General features: G+C 40.4%; 1 protein-coding gene across 1 annotated transcript in view; it reads right to left on the bottom strand.

Annotated features, from left to right (window-relative positions):
• The window catches only part of zmp:0000000660 (arf-GAP with Rho-GAP domain, ANK repeat and PH domain-containing protein 2), a 120,829-nt gene that overhangs the window by 26,580 nt on the left and 80,191 nt on the right, over positions 1-14,058 (bottom strand). Inside the window, exons 16-18 of the mRNA XM_040141476.1 lie at positions 6,089-6,233; positions 924-1,026; positions 69-267 (exon numbers count right to left, since the gene is read on the bottom strand). Coding sequence (XP_039997410.1) covers positions 69-267; positions 924-1,026; positions 6,089-6,233 — 447 coding nt within the window. The remainder of the gene's footprint in view (positions 1-68; positions 268-923; positions 1,027-6,088; positions 6,234-14,058) is intronic.

Here is a 14,058-nt window from a genome sequence, read left to right as displayed (position 1 = left end):
CTGAGCTCCCAGCACTAAGAGATAGTGAGAGGTAGAGAAATAATAATGCAAATAAGCAACATTCTTACTGAGCTCATGCAGCTGTTTGAGTTGAAGGACTTCCTCCTCTCCCTCCTCCTCTCCTGAACTGAAGTGCAGGGCAGAGCCTTCCAGCATAAACCAGCCCATCCTCCAGTGGTACAGGTCGTGGCCCTCTTTGTAGTGGAGTCTGCCAATCAGCTCACTGTCTTTCTGCACCAGTCCCTCAACTTTAGACGGGACGAAGCACTGCAAGTCAGACACGTACAGTAAACAGAGGCAGAACGGGCTTACGAATTAAGAACTTTCACAATTAACAGCGTGAAACTTTGCAGGTGCAGCTTTCTCTTCTTGAAGGGATAAACCTTTGCAAAGTTTCTGCTCTTGGGCTGAATTATTTTCCAAGTGCATATCCTTCCCTGCTGCTCGGCTCTGTCTGGCCATTGTTCTGTGATTCAAATTGAAATACCGAGGTGTGGAAGGGCCCATGGTACAGATAGGACATATGGACCAATGCAGATACACCTCCACTATCTATGACTGGGTTGCCTGGGATTAAAAAGATAAAAAAGGGAATTGGGGACATATTAATGTAAGGTGTTATAACAAGATTCTGTCAGCATGTCGGGGAAGAGATAGCAAGGCCACTTGTCTTATTGAAAAAAAGCACAGGTCGCTAGGGGCTCACTGAGGACAATGTGTGCAACTCTGTGTGTTGCAAAGTAGTAGAGTGAATGAAAAAGTATGAGGTGGATGTGCTGTAGTTCTGCAGGACGTTCACACAGTTTCTTCTTTGTAACTTTTAAGTGAAAAACAAACTCATAAAAGGAAACAATGATAGTAAGTAAGCGTGTGTGTGTGTGTGTGTGTGTGTGTGTGTGTACGCTGTATGCAAAGTGTGTCACCTTTGTTAGAGCCTGGATCCAGTCATGCTGCGTTTCCTGTGTTTCAGCTCCAACAATCAGTGCTCGCTCTGTCTGCAGGTACAGCTCCACGGTAAACACAGCCCTGTCACAGACGCACAGCTCTCTATTAGATATCTGGAATGGAAAATGTGCGCACATACAAACAAGCGGCAGGCAAAGACACATCCAAAACTATGCATTTAAATAGGGAGGGACAAGTGCTTGTGTTGGATTTTTCCAACCCAGTTTAATCCTGTTAGTCTGGGGACTGAGCCGCTGATCTTCCGATTTTTCCTTCCGCGCAGTGATACATTAGCTGAACGTGTCCAAGTGTGCCAGTAAGCCATGGCAGCGAGCCAGCACACTGGAACTACCTCACCTAAATGGAATGAAGCTGAGTTAATGTCATCAATTACAGCTGTGCTACTCCTGCTATGGCAAGTCAATGCTGTGACAAAGGACTGGCGGTTTTGGAAGTCAAGTCATTAGTTAAATGGGGATGACCTGTGTGTAGTCAAGGGGTGTCACTCGATCGATGATTCTGTCCATAAAACAAAACAGATTAAAACAAATAAGGAAATATGTTGGCTAGTCCTGTTTACATGTTGACCATTAAGAGTAAGGGCCGGTTTACGTGTCATATGTTTCATTTATATCATGATTTATTCATTAAGTCTGTTTCCATTGCACTTTGTTACACAAACTTTCAGCCAAAGAGTAAAAACTTTGCAACAGAGATTTTTTTGAATTTCTGGAGTTTCCACTCAGGGTTTTTTTTTTTTTTTTTTTATGTGCAACTTAAAAATGTGCATAAAAACTGGGTGGATGGAAATCCACCTATAGAGAGGGAGGAGAGGCAATACTGTTTAAAGATGGTGCACATTTTCAGAGAGTCTCACCGAGAAGACATTCACACTGTTGCACTTGGCTGTTCACATGAAACGTGCCACAAATACTTGTGTAACAAATAAACAAAAACAGAGCTAAATGGAGAAGTAAAATCCTTGGCTCCTTTCTCACCTCTGTACAACTCGCCAATCATGGCACGGAGTGGGTGTGAATGTCAGATCGTCAGTTTCAGAAAGTTACAGAAACTGTCGGACAAAGACCACCCTAATCCAACTTCTGAAAGGTGTGGAGAGGGTCTCTGAAGCTATCAGACAGCCCGGCAAGATGTACGGAGTATAAATTGGATTAAATCATACTATTTTAATAGAAGCTGTGCCCAAGGTGCAGTCGGTTAAGCCACAACAGCCATCAGATTTCCATACTGCACTGACTTATTGACAAATTTGCATGAAATTCAACTTAAAATCATACAACTGTTTTCATTTATCTTCACACTTTCATGTGAAGCTTCCAGCTTCCATTATGATCCAGTCTGTCTTTGGGGTGTCCGTAGTTTTAAGTTTGTTTTTTGAAAACTCTTTTCTTAAGCAAAGACTTCAGTTAGCCATTGTGGTTTTTTTGTTTTTTTTTCTTGGAGGTTACAGTTTTGTGAAGGTTTCAAACTGTCACCTTGAGTAGAACCACATTCTGGACAATTACTGTATTTTAGTACAGAGTATAATATAACCGGTTGAACATATTAATTTTTAATACTCTTTTTTTTTTCCTGAACAAAAAGGATGCCTTTCATTTTTCTATACATCAGTCTATGAGATTTCAGTGAAAAGCCATGGTCCATTTCTAAGTTCACCAGTTTTCTTAATAAATGTTTAATAGAGCAACGAAGTCAAGGTTTTTTTTTTTTTTTTTTACTGGAACCATTGGTAAAAAGAATATTTTCCAATGTATGTTTAAAGACATTCACTTTATCAATATACAGAAGCTTTGCTCACAGCATGTTATAATGAAATGTAGTTCAGATATATAGACTTTGCCTTAAAACTGTCATGCATGCAAATTTCAACAACGTGTATCAGTCACTCAGCCTCCTGGGTTTGTATTTGAACATAAAATTGTATGCTTGTACAGTATGAGGTTATATACACACCAAACGGATAATCCCTCAAAAAGAAAAGGATCACACATTCACTGGAACACACATTCATCTACACACAGACACACACTCAGACACACAGGCAAAACCCATGCTGTCGGAAGCAAAAAGGCAGCTATTAAACTTTGTTGGTCTTTCTCCTCCTGTCGTCTCTGCCTCCACCCTCTGTCTCTGTCTCTGTCTCTGTCTGTGTGTCTCTCTCTCTCTCTCTCTGTCAGTGACGGTACAGAGGTCAGAATATCACTTTCTTAATGGTTTGAACACAGTGCCAAGCGGTAGCTCCTTTTCCACTGGTACGCTAAAGCGAGGGAGGCTCTAAATGCTACAGCGATGGGTGTTTAAGGTGGCGTGTCACGAGGGGTCACGGCAGCACTGAGTCGTTCTCTTCTCATGCGTGTCAGGGGAAAAGGCGAGACACAAGTGTTTGTGTGCCCTTGCGTGACCCTGCCTCCCTCCTCTTCTCCTTGCCCCCCCCCTCGACTTCCTCCTTTCTGGCAGGTGTGCAGGCGCTTGTTAAAGGGGGTCCCAGAGGTAGAGATCAAGGGAAGGAGTGGCAGAGGGGTACGGCAATGTGCTTGGCAAATGGTATCATAAAGAAAGGACAGGAGGAGAAGACAATGGGATTATAGATGTTTCCTGTTCCCTTGTCTATTTTATCCAACTTTACACTCTTGCTTTCTCTTTCGATATGTTTATATGCGCACGAGAAACCAGGTTATTGGGAGAAGTCAGGTAAGGCCCGAACCTGGTCACTGTAAAACCTGCATTGACATGCGACTGGTCAGTGATCAGATTTCTCCCCACCCTGCTACTGTAATACTGAACCAAAGTGGTAAATTTCAGACTTTTCCAGACCTTTCTAACTGGTATTTATGTTATATTATTGGAGTTATTGAAAAAAGGAAGGACCAAAAAGGCAGTGCTAGTCATTTGCAACCCAAAATCCCCCCAACATTGTTGACACGGGCAAAACACAGCATCAGTGGATTATACATATATATCGTCTGAGAGAAAGGCAAAAAGGTTAATTATTGTGGACAACATTTTTTTTTTTAAAGTTTAATTTCCAATTTAATTACACAAACTTGTGTGCTTATTTACGTAGGTGTGCTAGAAAAGTACTTTTTGTTGTTGGGTAAAATTTGAGTCTACAGACACTTTTCCCTGTGGAGAAGTCTGCTGCACAAGATTCTCCTTTGGTTTCAACATGCATAGAGTTATCTATAGTATTTCTGTAACCTTTTATTTTCTCCTTAAGAATTTTGTGTGCTCTGAAAATGTCCTAATTCCCAAGCCCTCACATATATATAAAACTAATCTCACTGGCAAAGTTAGCACCTAAAAGTCTTCAAAAACCCTGCTATTTTTGTTAGTGTGTAAGAGGAGAAGATGGTGAGAAAGAGAGTGACAAAGAGTGAAATGCTGCGAAAAGACAAAAAAGGAAAAAAGCAGAAAGGTTTGCTTCCAAGGTTTTTTAGTTGGATTTGAAGGTCAGAACTGACTTAGAAATATTCTTGTCGAAATAGGCAGATGAGTCAAAAAAGTCCCTTGAAAACCTAAACTTATCACGAGCCAACATACTGCCTTTGCATTAATTCTTTAGGAGAAGGTTTGTAATATTCATACAACTGTAGCAACCATTTGTGTCAGGGCTGCACTATAATTCATGGTGTCCTCTGCTACGGTGAAATTACCCAAATGCTGTGTTTAATGGAAACGACACCTACGGCCTCCTGTAGAGCAGTGATAGGCTACTGGTGGGAGTGTGTCATCTGCATACGTTAATATTCATGAGCAGCAGACAGTCAAAAGGTGAGGCGTCCCCGCTCTCTTGGTGCGCAGGCATGCTGGGAATGCTGGAAGTTGCAGGAGTGAGAGGTTGTGAGGCACAGTTTAATCTAGTGAAACACACGGCCATTAGGAGTGTTAGCTGCAGAGAGAAAAAAAAAGCCTTTCTGGGGGTAACTGGAACGTATGCGCTAAGCTAAAAACGGCACATGTCACACAATATTATCATTGTAACCCGTCAAAGCTGTGTGTATATGTCCACCTCATTAGAAAGGTCATAGTTTTAGCTGGCCAGATGTGTTTCTAATAGCTGTATAAATAACATTTACAAATAAAAGCATTGTTCCCTCTTCATAACATCTGCTGCCGTCATTAAGGACCTGGCTTATGCTTTAATCATAAGCCATTATCAGACTCCTTGCTTAGGAACTGGAGCACACACACATGAACACACATGCAGCGCGATCCACTGGGAGTGTGGAGAGGGTGAATAGGAAGGATCGAGACATCTGCTCCTTCTTTGTGTGTTTGTAACACTTCCAGAAGAAATAAAGAAAAGTTTGTCGTCAGAGCAACTTTTTCCACTGAATCATTATCTGAGAGAAGACTGAGGGAAGCGATATGGGAGGAGGGACAGTACAGTGAGTGGAGGGAGGGCAGTCAAAGACTCATTGTTCGCCTGCATCTCCGCCTAAGTAAACAGGAAATATAGAACTCATTAAGCCGCGATAGGTTCTGTTAAATTGAGTAATACTCAAGATTATGCTAATGACACATATGACAAGGAGGAAAAACAACGCCTAAGTTTACGTGTGTGTGTCTGTCCTTAAAAGAGGTTGAAGCTCTGTAATAAATGAATCACATGTGCAGGACACTGATTTAGCCAAATAAAAGAAAACAAATCTTTAAAAAGGGGTTTTGTGTGCATATGACACGTGTGTCCTTAAAGTACGTTCAGCAGTCACATATAAATTAAGATTTAGTAAAGGGGATGCAAATTAAACATTTCAAATGGGTGTATATGTGTGGGTGTGTGTGTGTGTGTGTGTGTGTGTGTGTGTGTGTGTGTGTGTGTGTGTGTGTGTGTGTGTGTGTGTGTGTGTGTGTGTGTGTGTGTGTGTTTATGAGAGCAAATCTGGATGCTGAGTGTAAATGAGTGCCCCACAACCTGACTGAACAGCTATAAAGTTTGATTTATGTGTAAATTACCATTTAATGCACTGAATTTAGATTAATATTAGATGCTGTATATAAATATTAATACTCTAATAACCATAGTGAGTCTGATTTGGGTGATTTGAAAGGTTTTACTTTGGTTTTGCAATTTTATAGTAAACCATTTGATTCCTCAAAGTTTATACGTGTTTGTTCATACCCAGTTCCAGTCATTGTCTCTGTGTTGCTGACAGCCAGGCTAACCACCATGGTGACGTCCACCCTGCCGATGGCCGACGGGCTTTGCTCGCTCTCATAGTAACTCAGGAACCCGCCCTCCAAGGTACACCAACGTCGTGCCATGTCTGAAATATATACATAATCACCCCTGCATTAGAAATATACAGAGACACGGTAAAACACACATTCAACACATTCCACATTCCTATTTTGACGAATAGGGCTGATCTGGTGCTGCCAAAGAAAGGACATAAACAGACCAGAGGTACTTTTTTCAAGTTTTGATTAAAACTACGTGGATGAAGGTAGGTTATTGGTAGATGAGGGGATGTGAACAACTGCCCCTGGTGCCAAAAGCAGACACTTTGTGTGCCAAATTTCTGTCGTGGCGTCCAAGGGTCATGCTGCTTTTTGTTTAGCTACTAAACTGACGGAAAGCTTCTTTCAAGTTGTCCGAGGAAAGTCTCTACGCAAAGTTTAAAGTGTTAATCAGTGCGTTTAAGAGGTGCTGATAGGTGGACTTTGTTACCATTGGACAGAGCCAGGTTTGCTGCTTCCTCCTGTAACCAGGCCTTATGCTGAGCTAAGATAACTGACCGCTAGCTCCAGTAATCTTTCCTCTCATCTAGCTCTTGGCAAGAAAACAAATAAGTGTCTTTAATGTTAAACTATTCCTTTAAAATTGTCATCAAGAGCATATTGGCATGCTGGTGATAGCATTTAGCTTGAAGCACCGCTGTGCCTAAGTACAACCTCACAGACGTGCTAGCATGGCTGAGGACTCTTTGTCTTGTTCCTTTGTAATAAAACCAGTGAAATGTTATGCTGTGATAGGTTAAAATGTTGAGTAACAGTAGCATAAAAACAGAGAAGAATAGAAAAGTAAATGCAATATCTATCTAAAGTTGGCTAACATTAGCCAAAATTAGTAAGCAAGTAAGGCTGTAGCAGCAAAAAAGGATAGTGTATTGAAATGAGCAAAAGTGTGATTTATTGCTTATGAATCTAACTTTTCATGTTTAATAGGGGGAGAAGTGTGTCATTTCCTTTTTTAAAGTTACATGACCCCACTTTAAGTGCCATGTAGTTGTGTTTAAATATCAAGATAGACAGTCTCCTGTAATATATACCATTTTGCGAATACATTTCGCAACTTGATCTAATGTAATCTGCAAACTCTTTTCTTTATGCACTTAGAACCCTCCGATATGTCTAGTGCCACTTTTTGATTACTACCATAGAACCATTTGCATACTGATAAAATTGAACAAACTAGCTATTGTTTGTGGAGTCAGAAAAAGAAATGAATTAGAGACTGCAGTGTTAGTGATTGGTCTGTGAACAATTAGCACCACTCCAACCCTATTTAACACAGCTAATGACTCTCTACAAGCTAAGACAGCACTACCTAGAAATTGTTTAAAAGTTTGGAGATGAGACACTGTATATTCAGCTTTCACACATGGATGGATGTATGGAGATTCAGTGTCAGTGTCAGAGGCCTCCACTTTTCCTTTTCGTAAGGGCGTACTTAACTCGAAAACCATGTCATTTTTTTCTAAAGCCAAACCAGGTAGACACAAAGAGATCAAACCACCTGAAGGCCAGGATTTCAATCTAACATCCATCCAGAATCAACATCCAAGATACAATGCTAAAGAAAAAACCACTTACTCTAATTAGTAAAAATACAGTCTAAAGACTACTTAATTTCCAAATGATGCCAAAGTCTTGGGATGGACAAAACAAAATCAACATTTTTCTGCTGAAGATCATGAGATTTGGTTTGTGTCCACATCAAAATTTAACCCTCGTGACTGCAATCAGATGACCATACCTCATCTTTCTGTCCACTAGAGAACAACTGAGACAAGCAAACTGTGTGTGAGGGCACATGCACAAAAATTAAAAGAGTTAAGAGACTCCAAGTACTGAGCAGATTTCAATCAACAAACATGATCTCAGTGGAAAAGCTGGAAAACACACAATATTGTCTTTCATGACTGTCTGACTGTGCAATTTACATAGCCAATGAGCATGAAGTTCATGAAAACATACCTAATTTTGGATTTTCAAAGTCACCGTGCCATCTGCTTTTTTGTTCCGCAACAAATACACACACACAAACAGCACCACCACTCACCCCCACCCCCTGTCGCTTGCGACTCCAAAGTTTCCACTGTATTCATCTCATGAATATGCTAATTGTGCATTCCTCTGCCAACTGTGTGATGTTTCTGAAGGAACAGATATAGTTCCAATAAAAAAAGGAAGTGTCTACAACTGGCTGTTAAAAGAAAAAAGATGTGATAAGCATAGGAAAGGAGGATGTCAGTTTCGCTCTATTTATCCTTGAGCTGCCTCTCTGTATGGCTCTTTCTGACTTTTTCTTTGTCTTTTCTGTCTCAAAAAAAAAAAAAACAATTTGGACATGATTCTGCAAACAGCTTTAAAACTGCAAAATGACTAATATCTAGTTGCTTATTGTGGCATTTAAAAAATAATGTTATTTTGACCTCACTCCCCTTCAAGAAAAGAATTATTCCAGCAGCTGAAGAATCATCATCTTTATCTGAACCCAACCGCGCATGTAGCAGGTTTGTTTGTGTGTGTGTGCGTGTGAATGTGAGTGTGAGAGAGAGAGAGAGAGAGAGAGAGAGAGAGACTGGTATTTAAAGTCATTACCAATCTAATCTACCTGACAGGACGCAGTGTTGTCTAGGTGACATAAAGATCGTAATGCACTTCACTCGCGTTGCAAATGTGTCACGGAATTGCTAACGTTTTGCAGAAAATGTCATGTCCATCACTTCCCACCGGATGATAGTTAAGTTTTTGTTTTGTGCCATATTTTCCAGTAATTTTGCCTTCTTTCCCTATGTCCTCTAATAGGGTAATAACTGAATCATGTCATTTGCACAATCTGAAACCCTCACACAATCATCTTAAGAGGCGCACTTGATTTCCTAACTGAAGTCATTTGCTATCATAAGCTGCAAGAGCGATTTAATGTCACTGATTATCTAGACACTTTGCTTTTTAATGGTTCCTATGGTTGCAGAGGTCATTATGGAGTTGATCTTATGTATAAACTGATGTAATGTTAAATAGAAACAGGTTTTGTCTTGGTCAATGGATCCCAACCAGGGGCCGCAAGATAAACAGGACAGAGAGGCAGAAAAAAAAAAAAAAAAACATAAACTCCCACGCATACTTATGTTGTTTTAAATGTGCTCCTTTAATCTTTTCTTTTTTAAGCCAACCTAGAGGCATTGCTCTATGAATGGCAATGTCAGTGAGTCAGTCGGTCTAGACTGAAATACCTCAACAATTATCGGATGGATTGTGAGGAAAATTTACACAGACATTTGTGGCCCCCAAGAGAATAAAGCCCACAGACTTTGGTGATCCCCTGACTTTTACTCTAGCACCACCTTGACGTTGACATTTTATGTCTCGACAGTTATTAGACATATTGCCATTAAATTTCGTGAAAATATTCATGGTGCCCAGAGGAGGAATCCTAATGACTGACTTTTAGCGATCTAGCACCACCAGAAGGTCAAATATTTTGTTTATCCAGTGAAATTTCTGAACGCTCACCGATGGATTTGTTGGCACAAATTTTGCTAAAGCCATTTGCGTCCCCGATGGGATGACTCCTAATGACTTTGGTGATCCCCTAGCCTTACTAAGAGGACCGCATTTATGGTTCACAGTGAAATATCTCAACAACTGTTCGATGGATTGCCATTTAATTTGGTAAGGACATTCATAGTGTTTGTGAACTTTCATGATCCCCTGACTTTTCGTCTAGCACCATCATCAGGACAAAATTTCAATTTGTTCGATACTTTTCATTTATCTAACAGTTTGGTTTTCTTTATATTACACTGAATCACAAACTCAAAGAGCCTCCAGCCTGGCTGCAGTAAATTGTTTATTTCTTTTCAAGCAAAAATGTCAAACATTTCTTAGTACCAGCTTCTCCAATTTGAGGATTTGCTGCATTTTTTCATTTTATGTGATTGTAAAATAAATATCTTTGAATTTTGGAATGTCGGTCAGACAAAAGGAGTCTGAAGATGTCACCCTGGGCTTTAAGAAACTGCAAAAGTTTGTCTTTTTTTTTTCTTTTTTTGACGTTTTTAGAAGAAAAAAAGTTAGTTATTTAGTTGCTCTATCTCTAAAAATGGTTTATATAAAAAAATATATTAAACTAGAATTACCGCCTCGTGGTTGTCAGTCAAGTTGCAGGAAGTAGGGTCAATCTTCCCTTCTGTTCCTGAGTCATGGCACTGAATAATGGCCAGAAAAGTGTTTTTTGCAGAACATTATGATGTCACAGCGAAATTGACCTTTGACCTTTTGGATATAAAATATCATCACTTCATCATTTTATCCTATGAGACATCTGGGTTAAATTTTGTCATAATTGGCGTATGAATTCTTGAGTTACGGCCGTGTTTTGGTAGGTCGGAGAGACCTTGACCTTTTCTAATCTGTTCATCCAAAGTCCAAGAGGACATTTGTGCCAGAGGTAATGAAATCCCCTCCAGGGGTTCCTGAAATAATAGAAGCACGAGGATGGGATGGACAGACAGCAGGACGGATGGACTGATGGACGGACAATCCGAAAACATAACTGTGACTGGCGGAGAGGCACAGAAAGATCACTCTTTGGTTGAACTAGTCATAGGCAATACACATATATAACCAGTAACGAAGGGTCACAGGAGAAATTGTTTCATTTTGAGGTGTCAAGAGTCAAAACAGTTGGGAACTGCTGGTCAAGGGCATTGAAAGTCCCAAAGGCTATGGACCTTGAAATATGTAAATGAGGGGACTCGTATATCCTAATATATCAAAAATATTAATAGATCTCATTTTGATGTCGGGATATGTGGCATCAGCATCCTTTCATCTACACTGTACAAAAAGGAAAACATTTTTTTAATTTGCTCTCTATTCCCAGGACAAAGACACTAAAAATCACACTGGGAATCCCGGAAGCAAATTGCTGAAGGATCCTGGGTCCAGACAGTGTGGACACATGAATAGGATCTCTTCTCGGCCAACCAGTTTTTGAAGAATTATCCTAATAATGGTCAGCAAACCCAAAGGTACACATGCCCACATTAAGGCCTTAACATGCCTAGGAAACAGAGGGTTGGGAGAGTAGAGGGAATTAAACAGGGGCCAAAAGGTACAAATGTTTGACAAATGTAATTTCAGATACAGTTATCTCCTTTGGGTTTGAATTGTGAATGAATATGAGGGATTTGGTAGATTAAGGAGAAGACAGAAGAAGCTATAACAGGAGGAATTAAGACATTTTCATGGAGGCCTGAGAGTAAAAGAATATCTCAAACCAGGCAAAACGTTGTACCAATATGACCCTAGATATAACCAGTACCAGTGGTGCGGCTGCCATTTCAGTACCATTATGGGTAAATGTGGAATAGCTGAAATGTATTTTACTCAGATGAATGTAACTATTATAATCCAGTTATGTTGGAATCTGTGACACAAGTTGCTTCCTAACACAGCAATGAATGCCTCTGGATCCCTTCAAAAATATTCTAGCAAGAAACTGGGTTTATCAAAAAACCTGCACATCCCCAAATGACAAGCATCCTTCTTCATTCTTTGTTTGTAGTTCAATATTTCCTTAGTGGGTGGGATACTCTAGCTTCTACACAAGCACCAGCGCAATGGGGGAAACAATAGTGCTTGATTTACAATCAACCAGCTGCGTCCATTGCCAGCTGTTCCCCACACACAGCAACGGCCCCATGGCCCAGCCATTCTCCACGGGAGTCCGCAACCAGCCACCAGAGATAACGCTAGCGGAAGCCAACCGTGGTACATGCCTCCACCAGCTAAATTGGGCCAATTAGCTTGTATGCCAAGAGTGCTCCCTGCATAGCATTTTGTAGAGGAAAAAAAGGCCTCCAAACCTGCAATGGTGAATCTCTCTCTCCTTTTCTGCATTTTTTTCCTCACCTTCTCTCTCACTTCAGCAATTGGTAAAATATGTTAAATGCTCCAAGTATGAGAGATGAGCAGGTTGATTGGACTAATCAAGTCATCAATGAGGCAATTAAACGGTCTTATTGTTTATCAACTGACTGGACAAAGTTATAGAAACATATTTACTCAAAAGTTTTGACTCTGTGTCTCAAGATTTATTTTACTGTGCACTCTTCCAGATTTACCCAATGTCCCCCTAAACTCTTTATCGACATGGCACAGGCACACATTTCAGTATGCATCGAAACAGCAGGCTGTGCCCCTTTCCACTGAAAAACCCTCTTACCTCGCTCACTCTCCCACCTCTCCCCCTTTCCGCCAGTCTTCTGCCTATCTCACCATCAGACTAAAATATCTGTGATGAAGACATCTGCTGGACAGCTTGTCAGGGAGACTGGAAATGGAAATTGAGAAACTGAAGGGATCTGAACGATCTGTCTATGCCAGAATTACAGCCTACTTCATTACATGGAGGAATGGACAGATATGGCATACGATAAAGAAAGAAAAAAAAAACACTATCTGCCGTGTATTTTTGGCTTTAGCAACACCACTACTCACACATTTAGGCAAGCAAAGGTACAGTTATATGGACAAAGACACTCTGAAAACAATATTAGATTAGGACGAATTGTTTAAATAGGCTTTGTGTACTTCTCATAAAATATAAAACAGAATAACAAACGTCACTACTTAGAAATTCCAATCATTTAACATTCTTTGACAACTGATTCCCAATATAAACCATAAAGAAGATCTGATTTACTATCAAAGACGTGACTCTAGTTTTTGTGGGTGAAAGTAAATGAATTGTTCATATGGGTTCAGATATGTGTCCCTCGATAAAACTTTACATAATTCTACTTCACTTTCTCTCCCTCCTCTCTAGACACCCCCTCCTCCATTTTCTCTCTCTGGCAGTTGTGAGCTATTGTTGCAGGCAAAAACAGAGTGCCGCTGATGAGGAAAAGACAAAACTAATCAGAAATTAAGGGTGCCATTTCCCTGCTGCTGCTCACCATTTCAGACAGTAGCTAACTACTGTCTCCCTTTTCCCTCCCAAGTCTCTCACAAGCACAAAGATGCACACAGAAACACACAAAGCAGGTACACAGTCTTTAATGCTGGAATCAACAGCATAAACCGGATATAGAGCAGAGCTCAACAGAACAGCAAATAAAGTGGAGAATAAACCAGTTCAACCTTGTTTTAGGCACAAATAAATCAACAAGGAATATTGTTTTTCTAGGTCTAATCTATATTCCCAGCAGCATCTAGACTGGGCACAGTGTTGCTAAATACTAAGCAGCACAGTATTTTGTTTCATTATGATGGACCAGCATGATGATCCCCCATGCCACCGCAGTCGAGGCCATTACCAAAATTCCTTACCAAATTAATTTATGTCATACTCTGAATTTAGTTCCCATCAGTGGAAGTACGAAAGCCTATTGGAGTTGTCTCCAGACAAAAAACTAAAAAAAAAAAGCGAAGTTTAAGATGCCGTGGCAGAGTGCTTTTATTAAGCCCTGAGCGCAACCTATGAATTATTAAGAACTTGGGTGTATCTATAGACCATCAAACCATTAGCCTGGGAGCGAAAGGCATCCTGCAGTACATTCAAAAATACCTCATCCCTCTGTGCTCACAAAGGCCTGACAGCGCTTCCTCGTGATTGAAGAAGTTGGAATGCATTGAGTTTTAAACTCAACCCCTCTGAATTTTTCAGCAGCTGCAGCTGCAGTTAAAGCGCCATTAAAGCACAAAAGCCAAACTCGTACGGCTCTCCATAATAGATGAAATAACAAGGTATTTATCGGACGAAATATTACAAGCACTTATCTGAGGAGGGACAACTTTGGAATGTTGAGGTGTCTGTGAGTGGTACAAAATGTACAACAGTGACTAAAATGGACC

This window comes from Xiphias gladius, chromosome 12 (assembly GCF_016859285.1).
Source record: "Xiphias gladius isolate SHS-SW01 ecotype Sanya breed wild chromosome 12, ASM1685928v1, whole genome shotgun sequence".
Taxonomy (NCBI): domain Eukaryota; kingdom Metazoa; phylum Chordata; class Actinopteri; order Istiophoriformes; family Xiphiidae; genus Xiphias; species Xiphias gladius.
This window is presented reverse-complemented; position numbering and strand designations above follow the sequence as displayed.